The 14,742-nt window shown below is 50.8% G+C and overlaps 2 protein-coding genes across 2 annotated transcripts in view; both read left to right on the top strand.

The window, feature by feature from the left end:
- The window catches only part of MRPL38 (mitochondrial ribosomal protein L38), a 5,108-nt gene extending 4,382 nt beyond the window's left edge, over positions 1-726 (top strand). The window contains exons 8-9 of the mRNA XM_007454330.1: positions 15-151; positions 367-726. Coding sequence (XP_007454392.1) covers positions 15-151; positions 367-503 — 274 coding nt within the window. The 3' untranslated portion in view covers positions 504-726. The remainder of the gene's footprint in view (positions 1-14; positions 152-366) is intronic.
- A 1,538-nt stretch (positions 727-2,264) lies between these two features.
- TRIM65 (tripartite motif containing 65) lies at positions 2,265-6,030 on the top strand. The gene is made up of 6 exons (XM_007454408.1): positions 2,265-2,654; positions 3,879-3,974; positions 4,219-4,452; positions 4,538-4,712; positions 4,850-4,915; positions 5,456-6,030. The coding sequence occupies exons 1-6, from the start codon at positions 2,265-2,267 to the stop codon at positions 6,028-6,030; spliced, it is 1,536 nt and encodes a 511-aa protein (XP_007454470.1).
- Positions 6,031-14,742: the final 8,712 nt, after the last annotated feature.

Here is a 14,742-nt window from a genome sequence, read left to right on the forward strand (position 1 = left end):
CGCTCTTCCTCCAGCTACCAGCTTGCCCAGCGGACCTTCCACACTTTTGATTTCTACAAGAAACACCAAGATGCCATGACTCCAGCTGGCCTGGCCTTCTTCCAGTGCCGCTGGGATGACTCGGTCACCCACATCTTCCACCAGCTCCTGGGTAAGGGCAGAGTGGGCTGGAGGAGGGGGCGGCTGGCCTGAGCTCACAGACCTCTCCTGACTGGCCAGGAGGAGTGCCTGTCAGGAGAGGGCCACCAGCAGGCGTGCCACTCCTGGGATGGGCTGGCTGGGTGGTACCAGCCTGGGCAGTCCCACCTGGCAGACGGGCTCAGGCCAGCAGCAGTCCACACACACGCTCCTTCACTCTTCTTGCAGACATGCGAGAGCCCGTGTTTGAGTTTATGCGGCCGCCCCCTTATCACCCTAAGCAGAAGCGCTTCCCCCACCGGCAGCCCCTGCGCTACCTGGACCGGTACAGAGACAGTCACGAACCCACCTATGGCATCTACTGAGTGGCTGGAGTGCCACCCCCTTCAGAGAGTGGACTGGGCCTCTCAGGCCGCCCTGTCAGGCTCTGCAGGCGGGAGCAATAGAGACACAGTGCCAAGGGGGGAAAGCATTGGGGTTCTCCGGCCTGCCTGAGGCAGACCCTCTGCTGCCCTCCCAGCAGGCCCAGGGCTTGGGAGTGAAGAAGGCTGGGGAGTTGGGGGTATGAATATATTGATTTTTGCTGTAGCTGGTCCGGGTCTGTGTTCTGGGAGCAGCCAGGATGCCCCCTGGTGGGACTCTTGCTTTATGGGTGGGAAGAAGGCTGCCTCCCACCCCAGGAGGTGACCCCTCACCTCTGCTTCCTGAGGGTGTCAGAGGCCCTGCGATCCACTGGCTGAAGACGGGTGCAGAAGAAAAGCAGGCAGTGGGCCCGGGCTGCTCCCACAGGCCTCTTGAAAGAAATTTGCCAGCCCTGGGCATTGGCCCCTTGCCTTGCCGGCTCTTCACAGGCTCCTGGCCTCCAGATGCTTTGAATAAGAAGCCTTGTCAGGTGGGGCAAAGGCAGGTCTCAGAGATCTCTGGGCACGCCCCCTGCTCAGGACCCAGAAAGCTCCTGAGTGCTTGCTGGATGGTTAGGGTATTTCTCCTCTCTAAAGGCAAAGACTGTCTGTTAGCCAGTCAAGAGATCAACGCACCTTTTCCAGCAAGAGAAACTTCACATACTGTCACACAGAAGACATAATATGCTTTTGCTGCATCAAAGGGAGAGGACACTCTGCCACAAAATTAGGCCAGCTCCTTTGGAAAGAAAGAGTTAACCCTCCTCCAACTCAGGCTGGCCCAGCACACACTGCCCCAGGGCAGGTGGGTTAGCAGTCAGGATCCTTCTGTGCTCAGCTGCAGGGGAACCACCTCTCTAAAAAGTGAGGTTCCAGAACACTTGGGACCTGCAAACAAGGAACTCTCCCCAGCAGAGGGCTGACACCAAGAGGGGATTCCAAGTGCAGGTTAAGCTTGCTTTGAGTTTCCATTAAAGGGGGTAGGAAGGAACCACTGTTTTTTGGCCTCTGTCTCTTGGTAACCAGAAACTTCCACCTCACTGTTTACTTGAAAAGCACCGAAATTAGGCATAACCTAGAGAAGGGAGACACCCTAATCCGGCAAGTGCCTGAAATTCAGCTCAAGGAAAAAGTGCAGCAGGGCCCCTCGGGTCAGGAGAGAGCATCTAATGAGCACTAGCTGTGTGCCCCATGCTCATTGCCAGGCACTCCCATGTGCGGTCCTGTTCCATTTAATCGCCAAAACCCCCGGGAGGTAGATAACAGCCCTTGTTGTTAGTAGCATTTGCATGAGATTTTCAGATTAGGGGCTCAGAAGAGGTTCTGGTGGTGGCCCTCAGCCAGGAGGCCCAACGGGTTTCCCAAGCCTCTTGTGTCCAGATTCCCTGCACGGGAGCTGCTGGACTGAGGATGTAGGGAAGCAGGATGGAGGTCCCAGAGAGAGCTGGACCCCAACTCCCAGTCTGGGGTGGTAAAAGGCAGGCAGGGGTGGCTCGGAGTTGACAGGGTCCGAGCACCGGAATGGGAAGCCAATCCCGCAGCAGTCGGCGCAGGGTGGAGCGAGCGCTCTGGGAGTGGCGGCTGGTCCGGGCGGAAGAAGGGCTGTCAAGTTCGTCTTCCCAGACGAGTCCTGGCTCCGCCCGCCGCACCCACACCCGGGCGCCGGCGGTCCCTTTAAGAGGCCCCGGCCTTGCGCCCGCGCGCCTGGGGCCGCCCGCCGCCGCCATGGCCGCGCAGGGGCTGGAGGACAGGTTGACCTGTGCCATCTGCCTGGAGCTCTACCAGGACCCGGTGACGCTGTTCTGCGGCCACAACTTCTGCAGGGCCTGTATCCAGGACTGGTTGGGCCGCAGCGAGAAGGTGTGCCCAGAGTGCCGGGAGCCCCTCCCCGACAGCGCCGAGCTGCGCCGCAACGTGGCTCTGAGCGGCGTGCTGGAGGAGCTGCGCGTCCGGCCGGCGCCCGACCCCGGCCCCGGCGCGTGCTGTCCCCGGCACGGGAGGCCGCTCGACCTTTTCTGCAGCACCGAGGGCCTCTGCGTGTGCAGCGTGTGCACCGTGCGCGAGTGTCGCCTCCACGAGCGGACGCTGCTGGACGCCGAGCGCCGGGAGCGCGAGGTGACCCTCGGGGGACCCCGCCCTGCTCTCTGCGCCCGGGCGGGGCTGGCAGCTTCAGCAGCTTCGCTTGGCCCTGTTTTTATTCTGGTTTGAAAGGAGGTGGTGGTCAGAAAACGGATGCTTGGAATAGAGATGTTAGAGCTGGTGACGGGTCCAGGGTGAAGTTACAGGGCTGAGTGGCTGAGATGGACTGAGGAGGTCAAGGAGCCCAGAGCCAGAATGTGGAGGATGATCCCTGTGGCTGCCGAAGCCACAGAGTAAGGACAGGGTGTTGCTGCTTGTGGGGCCAAAGACCTTGCTGTAAGCATCGAAGCTTGAAGTGGAGGGCAGCAACAGGGAGAGAGGGAGGAACAGGTGGTACAGCCCGTGGCAGTCTGCCGGAGCTACCATTTGGCTAGGGAGAGGGGAAGTGACGCTGGGGTGTGAGGGGCTGGATGTGTGCCCTTGGGGGAGAGTCAGGGTGAACCAGAAAAGTCTGCCCTGCCCCCTCCTACCCTCAGCATGTTTTACCGTGCCGGAGGCGGTGAGGCCTGAACAGAGGCACAAGTGTTGCACTTAGGAAGACCTGATTACTTTGGCCAAGTTGTCAACTTCTCTGACCTGTGAATCGGGGATAATATCAGTCCTTCCATCAAAGTGTTGCCAGGACAAGAAGAATCAAGACAGGCTCTGGACCTGGTACAGGGAACCAAATCCTAGCAGATGCGCAGTCCTGAACTACGAGAGTATAGCATTTTGATCCTCGAGGAGACCAGACAGGTCACAACCAAATAGGGGTGCCCCCTTCCCCCTCATGTCCAAAGCTGGGCCTGAGGACTGGCCAGGCATTTGGAAGAACCCACCTTATACCTGCGGTGCACTGCCCACCTGTCAAAAAAGTTTGGTGCTTTGGGTCGTCGCCCCTTCCCCTCAAGGCCGCGTAAGCTCCCATTTATTGACTGGGGGTAGTGGGGGGCTGCTTCGCTCCAGGTTGCTTGTCTTCAGCCCAAGGCCTCTGCACCACCTTGCTCCCGGTGGGGAAGGGGCCTTGTCCAGCCCTCCCTGGGACTCTGACCCAATTCTCCCGGGGCTCACACCAGGGCTGATGCTCTGCGTGCTGTCCTCACCTGGGGTGGCATGAGGAGGGGATGCCCAGCACCTGCAGGTGTTTTGACTGGCTGAGGGGGGAACTTCACAGCCGATCCTGGCCCCCTCTTGTCACTTGTCCCCTGGTGGGCACCACAGGCCCAGCTGAGAGCCACACTGGAGGTCACCCAGCAGCAGGCCACCCAGGCTGAGAGCCAGCTACAGGAACTGCAGCAGCGAAGCAGCCAGATCCAGGTATAAGGCCTGTCTGTTCCATGCCCTCCATGTCCTCATGCTGTGTCCTTCAAGCAGCCACCGGCTGGTCCCTGCGACACTGGGCAGTAGGTGTAAGCTGCCTTGAAAATGCCTCCTGGCAGCAGGAAAGGAAGGGCTGAATGGGGGGGAGAGATTCCAGGGACCATGGCTCCCCACATACCCACCCCTCAGGCCAGCGGGCAGCCCAGGGACCTGGCTGCCCTCGACTTCTGTGCCCACCCAGAGCTCAGCCTGCACCCTGACCTCCGTGATCTCTGGCAAGTTCAACCGCCTGCTGCAGGCCCTGGAGATGCAGCGGGACTTGGCCCTGAGGGACATCGAGGTGGCCAAGACACAGGCGCTGGAACAGGCCCGGGACGAGAAACAGCGACTGCAGGGCCACCTGGAGGCCTTGTCTTGCTGTGACCACAGGATTCGCAACCTCCTGGAGCAGTTGGACGACCGGACCTTCCTCCAGGTACCAGGCCTTGGGGCGGCAGGGTGGGGAACCAGTGTGCCTGCCCCTCGTGCTCCAGCTTACTGCAGCTGTCCCCGGGGCTCAGGAATCACAGCTCCTGGCGCCCCCAGGCCCTCTTGGGCCACTGGCTCTCCCACACTGGGACGAAGATCAGCAGCTGGGTGGCCTGAAGGAGTCCCTGAGCCAGCTCTGTGCCCTCGTCCTGGAAGAGGGGGGCCACCCCGGAGCACCAGCTGAGGCTGCTGACTTTGGCTCCATGGGTAAGGCTGACCCCAGATCTCTCTCTACCCCTCTGGGCCCAGCTGTTCTTCCCACTGGGGTGGTAATGGAGTCAGGGCCCAGCCCCCCATGAGCTCCCCTCCAGATCACTCCCCTAAAACACTGCTTTGCCCCCTAGAGACCCCAGGTCCCCTGGCACCAGTCCCGAGCCTCATTTGTCCACTGAGGAGGAAACTCTGGCAGAGTAAGAAGGCCCATCAAATATGTATGTGCACCTGTGTGAGCGTGTGCGTGTGAGTGCATTGTGTGTACACGTGGGTCTGTGCGTGTGCACTGTGCGCACGTGTGTGTGCAGGGCACATGCTGTGATTGTACAGGAAGTCTGTTTCACTCCCCTCCCTGGGGCTAGCCTCGCCCCCCTGCACACCTGTTGCAGGATGCACACCTCTTACACGTGCAGCCAGTGTAGTGTTGAAGGAGGTTCTGGGCACACAAATCTGGGATCGATCACAGTTCTTCCACTTACTACGAAGTTAGGTGACCTTTCTGAACCTCCGTTTTCTCATCTGTGAAACGAGGCTGATGGAAGGTCCCATCTCAGGGGTTGCATGGAGGGTCGGATGCTGAGATGATGTCCACGTTAGCTCAGCTTGCAGTCGCCCCGGCAGATGTCTAGCGATCCGCCTGTGGACCTTCAGTTGCTGTCTCTCCCCTCTGGGGACAGGATGCTGGCCAGGCACAGGCACCCTTGCCCGCTCACCTTCCATCCATCTCTGCCCAACAGATTATCGCAACCTGACCTTCGACCCCATCAGCGCCAACCGTCACTTCTACCTGTCTCAGCAGGACCAGCGGGTAAAGCACTGTCGCAAGCCCCGGGGCCCAGATGGGCCGGGCAGCTTCGAGCTCTGGCAAGTGCAGTGTGCCCAGAGCTTCCAGGCCGGGCAGCACTACTGGGAGGTACGTGTGTCCAACCACTCGGTGACGCTGGGCGTTGCCTATTCAGAACTGACGAGGCGCAAGCTGGGGCCCCACACGGACAACATCGGTCGCGGGCCCAGCTCCTGGGGGCTCTGCATTCAGGAGGACAGCACCCAGGCCTGGCACAATGGGGAGGCCCGGCGCCTCCCGGGGGTATCAGGGCGGCTCCTGGGCATGGATTTGGACCTGACCTCTGGCTGCCTCACCTTCTACAGCCTGGAACCAAAGACCCAACCCTTGTATACCTTCCATGCCATCTTCTCCCGGCCCCTCCACCCCGTTTTCTGGCTCCTCGAGGGTAGGACCCTGACCCTGTGCCATCGGCCCGAGGCCAAGCTCCCTCCAGGGCTCCAGGAAGAGGCCTCAGGGCTCAGCTGAGGAAGGCACGGGATGGAGCTCGGGGTCGACCAGGTGCCACCAGGCCTGGTGGGCCCAAGAACTGCCCCAGCCCCTGGCCTGGGGGCCTGAGGCCACAGCTCTAGCGGGACCAGTTGGTGGCCAGAAGATCGAGTCAGGACCAGGCTGGGCCACTTGGAGAGAGAGGTGGGTGGAGCCTCCAAACTGGAGTTTACTTTTCCAGCCTCTCTGAAGGGGACAGGGGCTAAAGGAAGTAAAATGGGAGCCCAGTTCTAGGCACTGCCTAGACCTCAGAGGCTAGTGCAGTGCCCAGGGCTCCTGGTCCTTCAGGAGAGTGAGTGTGGTGCGGGACACACCACAGAGTGGGACAGACAAAATCATACATGCAACAGCCCCAGAGGAACAAACGATACCTAGAGGAAATCTTGGGAAAATTGATACTTACCTTTTCCCTCCTCATCTTTCTCTCTTTTCTTTTTGTTATTTTCCTTAACATTTCGTATAGTTTGGTCTTTTTCTCTTTTACTTTGTACATCCTTGTGTTCGTATTCCATAAACAATTGTGTTTTCTGCATGTTTTATTTAACAAGCATTTTTCACATTGTTACAAACTTTTCTCTGAATGACTACAGTATAGACAGTCATTCTAATGACGAAGACAAATTCTAATCAGAATTCGTTTACCCGTTATTGGACATTCAAAACGTTTTATTTGAGGGCTCTAAAAATATGGCCATGATGACTATTTTTGAACAGGAAGCTTTGGCCATATTTATTGTTACGTACGTAGGCTACATTTCCTAAAGAAGAATTGCTTAACAGAGAAACAATGAACACTTGAAGATTTTTTATTTTTATACAAAGGACCAAAATAAAGAAACCTTGAGTCAGGCCAGCTAGTGCCCCTGCCCCCCCCATCCCACCAGGCAAGTTGTTGTGGCAGAGCCTCAGCCACCATCTTCCCCACCTTATCCCCAGCAGGGGTGTGGGGATTAAGCACAGTCATTCGTGTAGGTGCCAGCACACTGCCAACTCCTTTTAGTTTGGTTTTTGCTCTTCGGGACATGTTTCCGCAAAGATCCTTGTACATGTTTGTGCTTGTGTTTTTGGAAGTGAGGGTGCTGGGCCGTAGGGGAGCAGTAGTTTTGTACTTGATCCACTTCTTGATCTGGATGGTGGTTCCAAGGGTGTTTGCTTTATAACTTTTCCCACTGCGCATACACGTTTTATATACTCACGTGTAAGTATCTGACAATAAAATTTTTATTAAAGGATAACACATACTCCAAAAATTACAAACTATTTTTATATAAAGTGTACCTCCCTCCCCACATGATAACCTGACCTCGGCTGCTGCCACGGTTGCAGACTCCATCTTGTGGCCTCACTCCTCAGCCGTGTGGCTCTCTGTTCAAGAGCAGGGCCAGGCCTCTGATTGGTGCAGCCTGGGCAAGGAGCTTCCAGTAAGATTCCTAAGGTGGGGAGGTCCCCAAACACGGGAAGGAGGTTGTGACACTGGGCAGCCCGACAGTGTGACAGCTGGGTTAACAGCAGGAGCTGAAAGGCTGGGCAGGGCAGGATGCAGGACTGAGCTGGCCAGGTAGCCATCATCACTGGCTGTCCCGGCGCACAGATTCTAACTGTCCCTCTTGATCCCAGAGCCCCAGCACCTGACACAAGTGTCCAGCCAGCCGAGCCCATGTTCTGAAAGGGGCAGAGAAAGGAAGAACAGCCCCCTTTCTGCTTCCATGGTGTGAAGTGCCTTGGGTCATTTATTCTGTGGATTTACTTTTTTATTGGGTTGTTAGTCCTTTCCATGTTGTCCTGTGGGAAGGTTCTATATTGTGATTATTAACCTTTGTTTACATTATAACACTACTGCCATTTTTCTTTCTTTTTTTTTTTTTTTTTGCTGTGATGCTTGTGGGATCCCAGTTCCCCAACTGGGGATCGACCTGGGCCCCCGCAGTGCAAGCGCTGAGTCCTAACCACTGGACCACCAGGGAAGTCCCGATTTTTATAGAGTGCTATGGAGAAGTGCTTCCAAGTAGGTCTGGAGGCCAAGCAGTGACAAGTCTCCTGGACGGCTGCTTCAGGTTAAATTCGCTGAGTCGTCCTGATTCTAACAGGACTCTCTGCCTCCTCTCCAGGAAAAATGCCTTGGTGTAGAGGGAGAAAGAAGCACGGGCTTTGGGGTGTAACTTTTATAAAGAGGACACATTTGATGAGCCTAGGGGTGTTTCCAGCATCTCTGCCCCACTCCTCACGGTTTCTGGGCGTCTGTGAGGCAGAATCAGCAGGGTGGGCACAGGGACAGAAAAAGAGCAGGGGAGGGCGGGAGGGATTTTAAAAGACAGGGGCCTCTGGGCCAGTGGAGTTGGAGGGAGTTGGATTGGAGGCCAGGGAGGGGAGGGGCAAAGAGAATAAGAGGCTGCTCTTGCCTAGGCAGTAAGGGATGGAAGGGAGCAGTGTGGTGACAGTAGGAAATGTGGCTTCAAGTAACAAGGGGCTGGAAGCTAGAAGACAATGGAGCCAGGCCTTTGAGACTCTGAGGGGTAAAGATTTCCATTTAGAATTCCATACATGGGACTTCCCTGGTAGTCCAGTGGTAGAGAATCTGCCTTCCAATGCAGGGGACACGGGTTCAATCCCTCGTCGGGGAACTAAGATCCCACATGCCACGGGGCAACTAAGCCCACGCACCACAACTGCAGAGCCCATGTGCTCTGGAGCCCGCGCACCACAACCAAAGATCCCGTATGCCACAAGAAAGGCCCGATGCAGCCATAAATAAATAAATAAATATTAGAATTCCACACCCAGCCAAACTGTCCATCATGGGCAAAGCCTGAACCAAGACATTTGCAGACACTTCTGCATCCATTCCCAGGAAGCCCCCAGAGCACCCACTTTTCAAAAATGAGAGAAATCAACGAAGGGAAAGGGAGACCTGGGATCCAAGCAACGGGGAGCTCAACACAAAGGAGAAGCGATAAAGGATCAAAATTTCCAGAAATAGGAGCACAGACATTCACGTATTCAAGGCTTATAAGCACGTGCTTTAGAGACGAGGAGGTAAGTGCTGGAAGAGACGGCTAAGAGTTGAACCTGGTTGTCCATGGGAGCAAGAATCTAGAGGAGGTGGGACGTGGGACTGCCAGTTTTTGTTATAAGCCTCATTAAATTGTTTAGTTTTTAGATACTCTAAATATAGTACTTTGAAATAAACAGAAGTGTTTTAAAGCAGTCAGTAGCATAAAGAAGTGCTACTGTGGGACACGGCTTGGATCCCATTTCCATTTTTTTTCAGAGATGCAAGCAAAGTTAGGCGTGGCTTGCTAAGTACTATCATTTGCTCAACTGCTTTTGCTTGTTTGTTTTTGTTTCTGTTTGACTTTTTTGTTGTTGTTTTTTGGTAAGCAGTACTGCAGCCAGACAAGGTCATTTATGATACGAGGTTTAGGATTACTTTCAGGTTGCACCTTCTGGGTTTAAATTCCACCTCCTCCACAGGACTAGTTATGTGACCTCTGGCAAGATATGTAACCTATTGGAATTCTATTTCCCCTCCTTCATGACAGTCCTGGCAAGGGCAGAGTGAGATGCAGGCATGAGCAGAGTGTCAGTTACCCTTTCCCCTTAAGAGCCAAGTCATTTCAAGAATAATGAATATATTGGGCAACTTAAAGCTACCGTAATGGAAATGAAGTGTCAAAATGCAGCCACCCTGGCAGATAACATCTCCAAGCTTTCCTGAGGGAGCACATCTTCCTGAACAGGCTGTGGGGTGGGGAGCAGAGGGCTGGCTGGGACTCATCCCTGAGCACCCCCAAACCTGAGTGGCACCCTTCTTTCCCCTCCAGAACCAGGCGGGTCTGTGGTCTCAGCAAGCCCAGGCATCCTCGCTGCCAAGCTGCCGAGCAGGGTGGCGCTGATGCCTGAGCCTCTGAACTGTTGCTGGGTCTTGGCAAACAAGGGACCGTCCAGATCAAGTGCTCCTTGTGGAAACCAACTTACGGAACTCATTACCCGCCTTCCTGCCAAACTAGGCACACCCAGCCTGGTTCCCTCTGCTGCTCTGCCCAGATCTTTTCCCACCCTAGTTTCTGCATGCCTGAGCCCTAGCAGTCTGTGAAAGCCCAACTCAAATGCTACTTCCTCCATGCAGGCCTTCATGGTTGCCTGCCCTCCCACCACTTCCCACAAATCCCCCAGGAGTGGATCCCACCTCTCTTAATATGTAATAGATCTTAGTTTTCTTCTCTCTCTCCAGGAGGCTCTGCATAGCATCTTTCTAAATTAGACTTTTTTTTTATTTTTTTCTTGGCTGTGCTGCAGGATCTTAGCTCCCCAACCAGGGATTGAACCCAGGCCATGGCAATGAAACTGCCAAGTCCTAACCACTGGACTGCCAGGGAATTCTCCCTAAATTAGACTTTTTTTTTTTTTTTTGCCGTACGCAGGCCTCTCACTGTTGTGGCCTTTCCTGTTGCGGAGCACAGGCTCCGGATGCGCAGGCTGAGCGGCCATGGCTCACGGGCCCAGCCGCTCCGCGGCATGGGGGATCTTCCCGGACCGGGGCACAAACCCGCGTCCCCTGCATCAGCAGGCGGACTCTCAACCACTGCGCCACCAGGGAAGCCCTAAATTAGACATTTTTAACCCGGGGTCTTAGGGGGGAAATTCTCTTTATTTTCACTGTCCTCTAACAGAAACTTAGCATTTCTATTACAAATGGAGGAAACACACTGCAGTGGTATTAGCAACAGCTATGACTTGTCACCAATAGAAATTACAGATTTTTTTCAAAAAATACCTAGAGACAAATTACAATGAAAATATGATAATCCAAAACCTATGGGATGCAACAAAAGCAGTTCTAGGAGGAACTTTATAGCAATACAAGCCTACCTCAAGTAACAAGAAAAATCTCAAACAATCTAAACTTACACTTAAAGGAACCAGAGAAAGAAGAACAAACAAAACCCAAAGTTAGCAGAAGGAAAGAAATCATAAAGATCAGAGCAGAAATAAATGAAATAGAAACAAAGAAAACAATAGCAAAGATCAATAAACCTAAAAGCTGGTTCTTTGAGAAGATAAACAAAATTGAAAAACCATTAGCCAGACTCATCAAGAAACAGAGGGAGCGGACTCAATAAAATTAGAAATGAAAAAGAAGTTAGAACAGACACTGCAGAAATACAAAGCATCGTAAGAGACTACTACAAGCAACTCTATGCCAATTAAATGGACAACCTGGAAGAAATGAACAAATTCTTAGAAAGGTATAACCTTCCAAGACTGAACCAGGAAGAAATAGAAAATATGAACAGACCAATCACAAGTAATGAAATTGAAACTGTGATTAAAAATCTTCCAACAAACAAAAAGTCTAGGACCAGATGGCTTCACAGGTGAATTCTGTCAAATATTTAGAGAAGAGCTAACAGCCATCCTTCTCAAACTCTTCCAAAAAATTGCAGAGGAAGGAACACTCCCAAACTCATTCTATGAGACCACCATCACCCTGATACCAAAACCAGACAAAGATACTACAAAAAAAGAAAATGAGGGGCTTCCCGGGTGGCGCAGTGGTTGAGAGTCTGCCTGCCAATGCAGGGGACACGGGTTCGTGCCCCGGTCTGGGAAGATCCCACATGCCGCCGAGTGGCTAGGCCCGTGAGCCATGGCTGCCGAGCCTGCACGTCCAGAGCCTGTGCTCCGCAACAGGAGAGGCCACAACAGTGAGAGGCCCGCGTACCTCAAAAAAAAAAAGAAAATTACAGACCAATATCATTGATGAATACAGATGCAAAAACCCTCAACAAAATACTAGCAAATAGAATCCAACAACACATTAAAAGGATCATACACCATGATAAAGTGGGATTTATCCCAGGGATGCAAGGATTCTTCAATATACGCAAATCAATCAACATGATACACCATACTAACAAATTGAAGAAGAAAAACCATATGATCATCTCAATAGATGCAGACAAAGCTTTTGACAAAATCCAACACCCATTTATGATAAAAACTCTCCAGAAAGTGGGCAGAGAGGGAACCTACCTCAACATAATAAAGGCCATATATGACAAACCCACAGCAAACATCATTCTCAATGGTGAAAAACAAAGCATTTCTTCTCAGATCAGGAACAAGACAAGGATGTCGACTCTCACCACTATTATTCAACATAGTTTTGGAAGTCCTAGCCACAGCAATCAGAGAAGAAAAAGAAATAAAAGGAATACAAATTGGAAAAGAAGAAGTAAAAGAGTCACTGTTTGCAGATGACATGATACTATACATAGAGAATCCTAAAGATGCTACCAGAAAACTACTAGAGCTAATCAATGAATTTGGTAAAGTTGCAGGATACAAAATTAATGCACAGAAATCTCTTGCATTCCTATACACTAATGATGAAAAATCTGAAAGAGAAATTAAGGAAACACTCTCATTTACCATTGCAATAAAAAAAATAAAATACCTAGGAATAAACCTACCTAGGGAGACAAAAGACCTGTATGCAGAAAACTATAAGACACTGATGAAAGAAATTAAAGATGATACAAACAGATGGAGAGATATACCATGTTCTTGGATTGGAAGAATCAACATTGTGAAAATGACTCTACTACCCAAAGCAATCTACAGATTCAATGCAATCCCTATCAAACTACCACTGGCATTTTTTATGGAACTAGAACACAAAATCTTAGAATTTGTTTGGAGACACAAAAGACCCCAAATAGCCAAAGCAGTCTTGAGGAAAAAAAACGGAGGTGGAGGAATCAGACTCCCTGACTTCAGACTATATTACAAAGCTACAGTAATCAAGACAATATGGTACTGGCACAAAAACAGAAATATAGATCAATGGAACAGGATAGAAAGCCCAGAGATAAACCCACACACCTATGGTCAACTAATCTATGACAAAGGAGGCAAGGATTTACAATGGAGAAAAGAGAGTCTCTTCAATATGTGGTGCTGGGAAAACTGGACAGCTACATGTAAAAGAATGAAATTAGAACACTCCCTAACACCATACACAAAAATAAACTCAAAATGGATTCGAGACCTAAATGTAAGACCAGACACTATAAAACTCTTAGAGGAAAACATAGGAAGAACATTCTTTGACATAAATCACAGCAAGATCTTTTTTTTTTTTTTGCGGTACGCGGGCCTCTCACTGTTGTGGCCTCTCCCGTTGCGGAGCACAGGCTCCAGATGTGCAGGTTCAGCGGCCATGGCTCATGGGCCCAGCCGCTCCGCAGCATGGGGGATCCTCCCGGACTGGGGCACGAACCTGTCTCCCCTGCATTGGCAGGCAGATTCTTAACCACTGCGCCACCAGGGAAGCCCAGCAAGATCTTTTTTGATCCACCTCCTAGAGTAATGGAAATAAAAACAAAAATAAACAAATGGGACCTAATGAAAACTTCAAAGCTTTTGCACAGTAAAGGAAACCATAAACAAGACGAAAAGACAACCCTCAGAATGGGAGAAAATATTTGCAAATGAGTCAACGGACAAAGGATTAGTCTCCAAAATATATAAACAGCTCATGCAGTTCAATATTAAAGAAACAAACAACCCAATCCAAAAATGGGCAGAAGACCTAAATAGACACTTCTCCAAAGAAGACATACAGATGGCCAAGAAGCACATGAAAAGCTGCTCAACATCACTAATTATTAGAGAAATGCAAATCAAAACTACAGTGCGGTATCACCTCATACCAGTTAGAATGGGTATCATCAGAAAATCTACAAACAACAAATGTTGGAGAGGGTGTGGAGAAAAGGGAACCCTCTTGCACTGTTGGTGGGAATGTAAATTGATACAGCCATTATGGAGGTTCCTTAAAAAACTAAAATTAGAATTACCATATGATCCAGCAGTCCCACTACTGGGCATATATATCCAGAGAAAACCATAATTCAAAAAGACACATACACCCCAATGTTCATTGCAGCACTGTTTACAATAGCCAGGTCATGGAAGCAACCTAAATGCTCATCGACAGAAGAATGGATAAAGAGGATGTGGTACATATATACAATGGAATATTACTCAGCCATAAAAAGGAACGAAATTGAGTCATTTGTTGAGACGTGGATGGATCTAGAGACTGTGATACACAGTGAAGTAAGTCAGAAAGAGAAAAACAAATATCGTATATTAACGCATATATGTGGAACCTAGGAAAATGATACAGATGAACCAGTTTGCAGGGCAGAAATTGAGACACAGATGTAGAGAGCAAACATATGGACACCAAGGGGGGAAGTGGCAGGGGGGTGGAGATGAATTGGGAGATTGGATTGACATGTATACACTAATATGTGTAAAATAGATAACTAATAAGAACCTTCTGCATAAAAACTAAATAAAATTTAAAAATTAAAAAAAAGAAGTTACAGATTTTTCATTGCACATTACAGAGGTGACAGAGAACTTGAAATATGTTTATATTCATCACTATTTCAAAAGTACAGTAATTCTTAGGCCTCCATCAGATCTTGTTGTTCTTATGTTAAAGAAACAAATATATTACTTTATCACAAATTTATTTCTTTATATTTTGAACCTGTATTTCAATGTAATTGGTTGCCATGGAATCTTCTGCATTTTATTTTGTGCATTTAAAAGCATTATTCTGGAAAGGCTTCTGAGACTACACCAGGCTTCAAGAGGGCCCCCCCCCCCCCCCCC

The sequence above is a fragment of the Lipotes vexillifer genome, unplaced genomic scaffold (genome assembly GCF_000442215.2).
Source record: "Lipotes vexillifer unplaced genomic scaffold, Lipotes_vexillifer_v1.1 scaffold518, whole genome shotgun sequence".
NCBI classification, from domain to species: domain Eukaryota; kingdom Metazoa; phylum Chordata; class Mammalia; order Artiodactyla; family Lipotidae; genus Lipotes; species Lipotes vexillifer.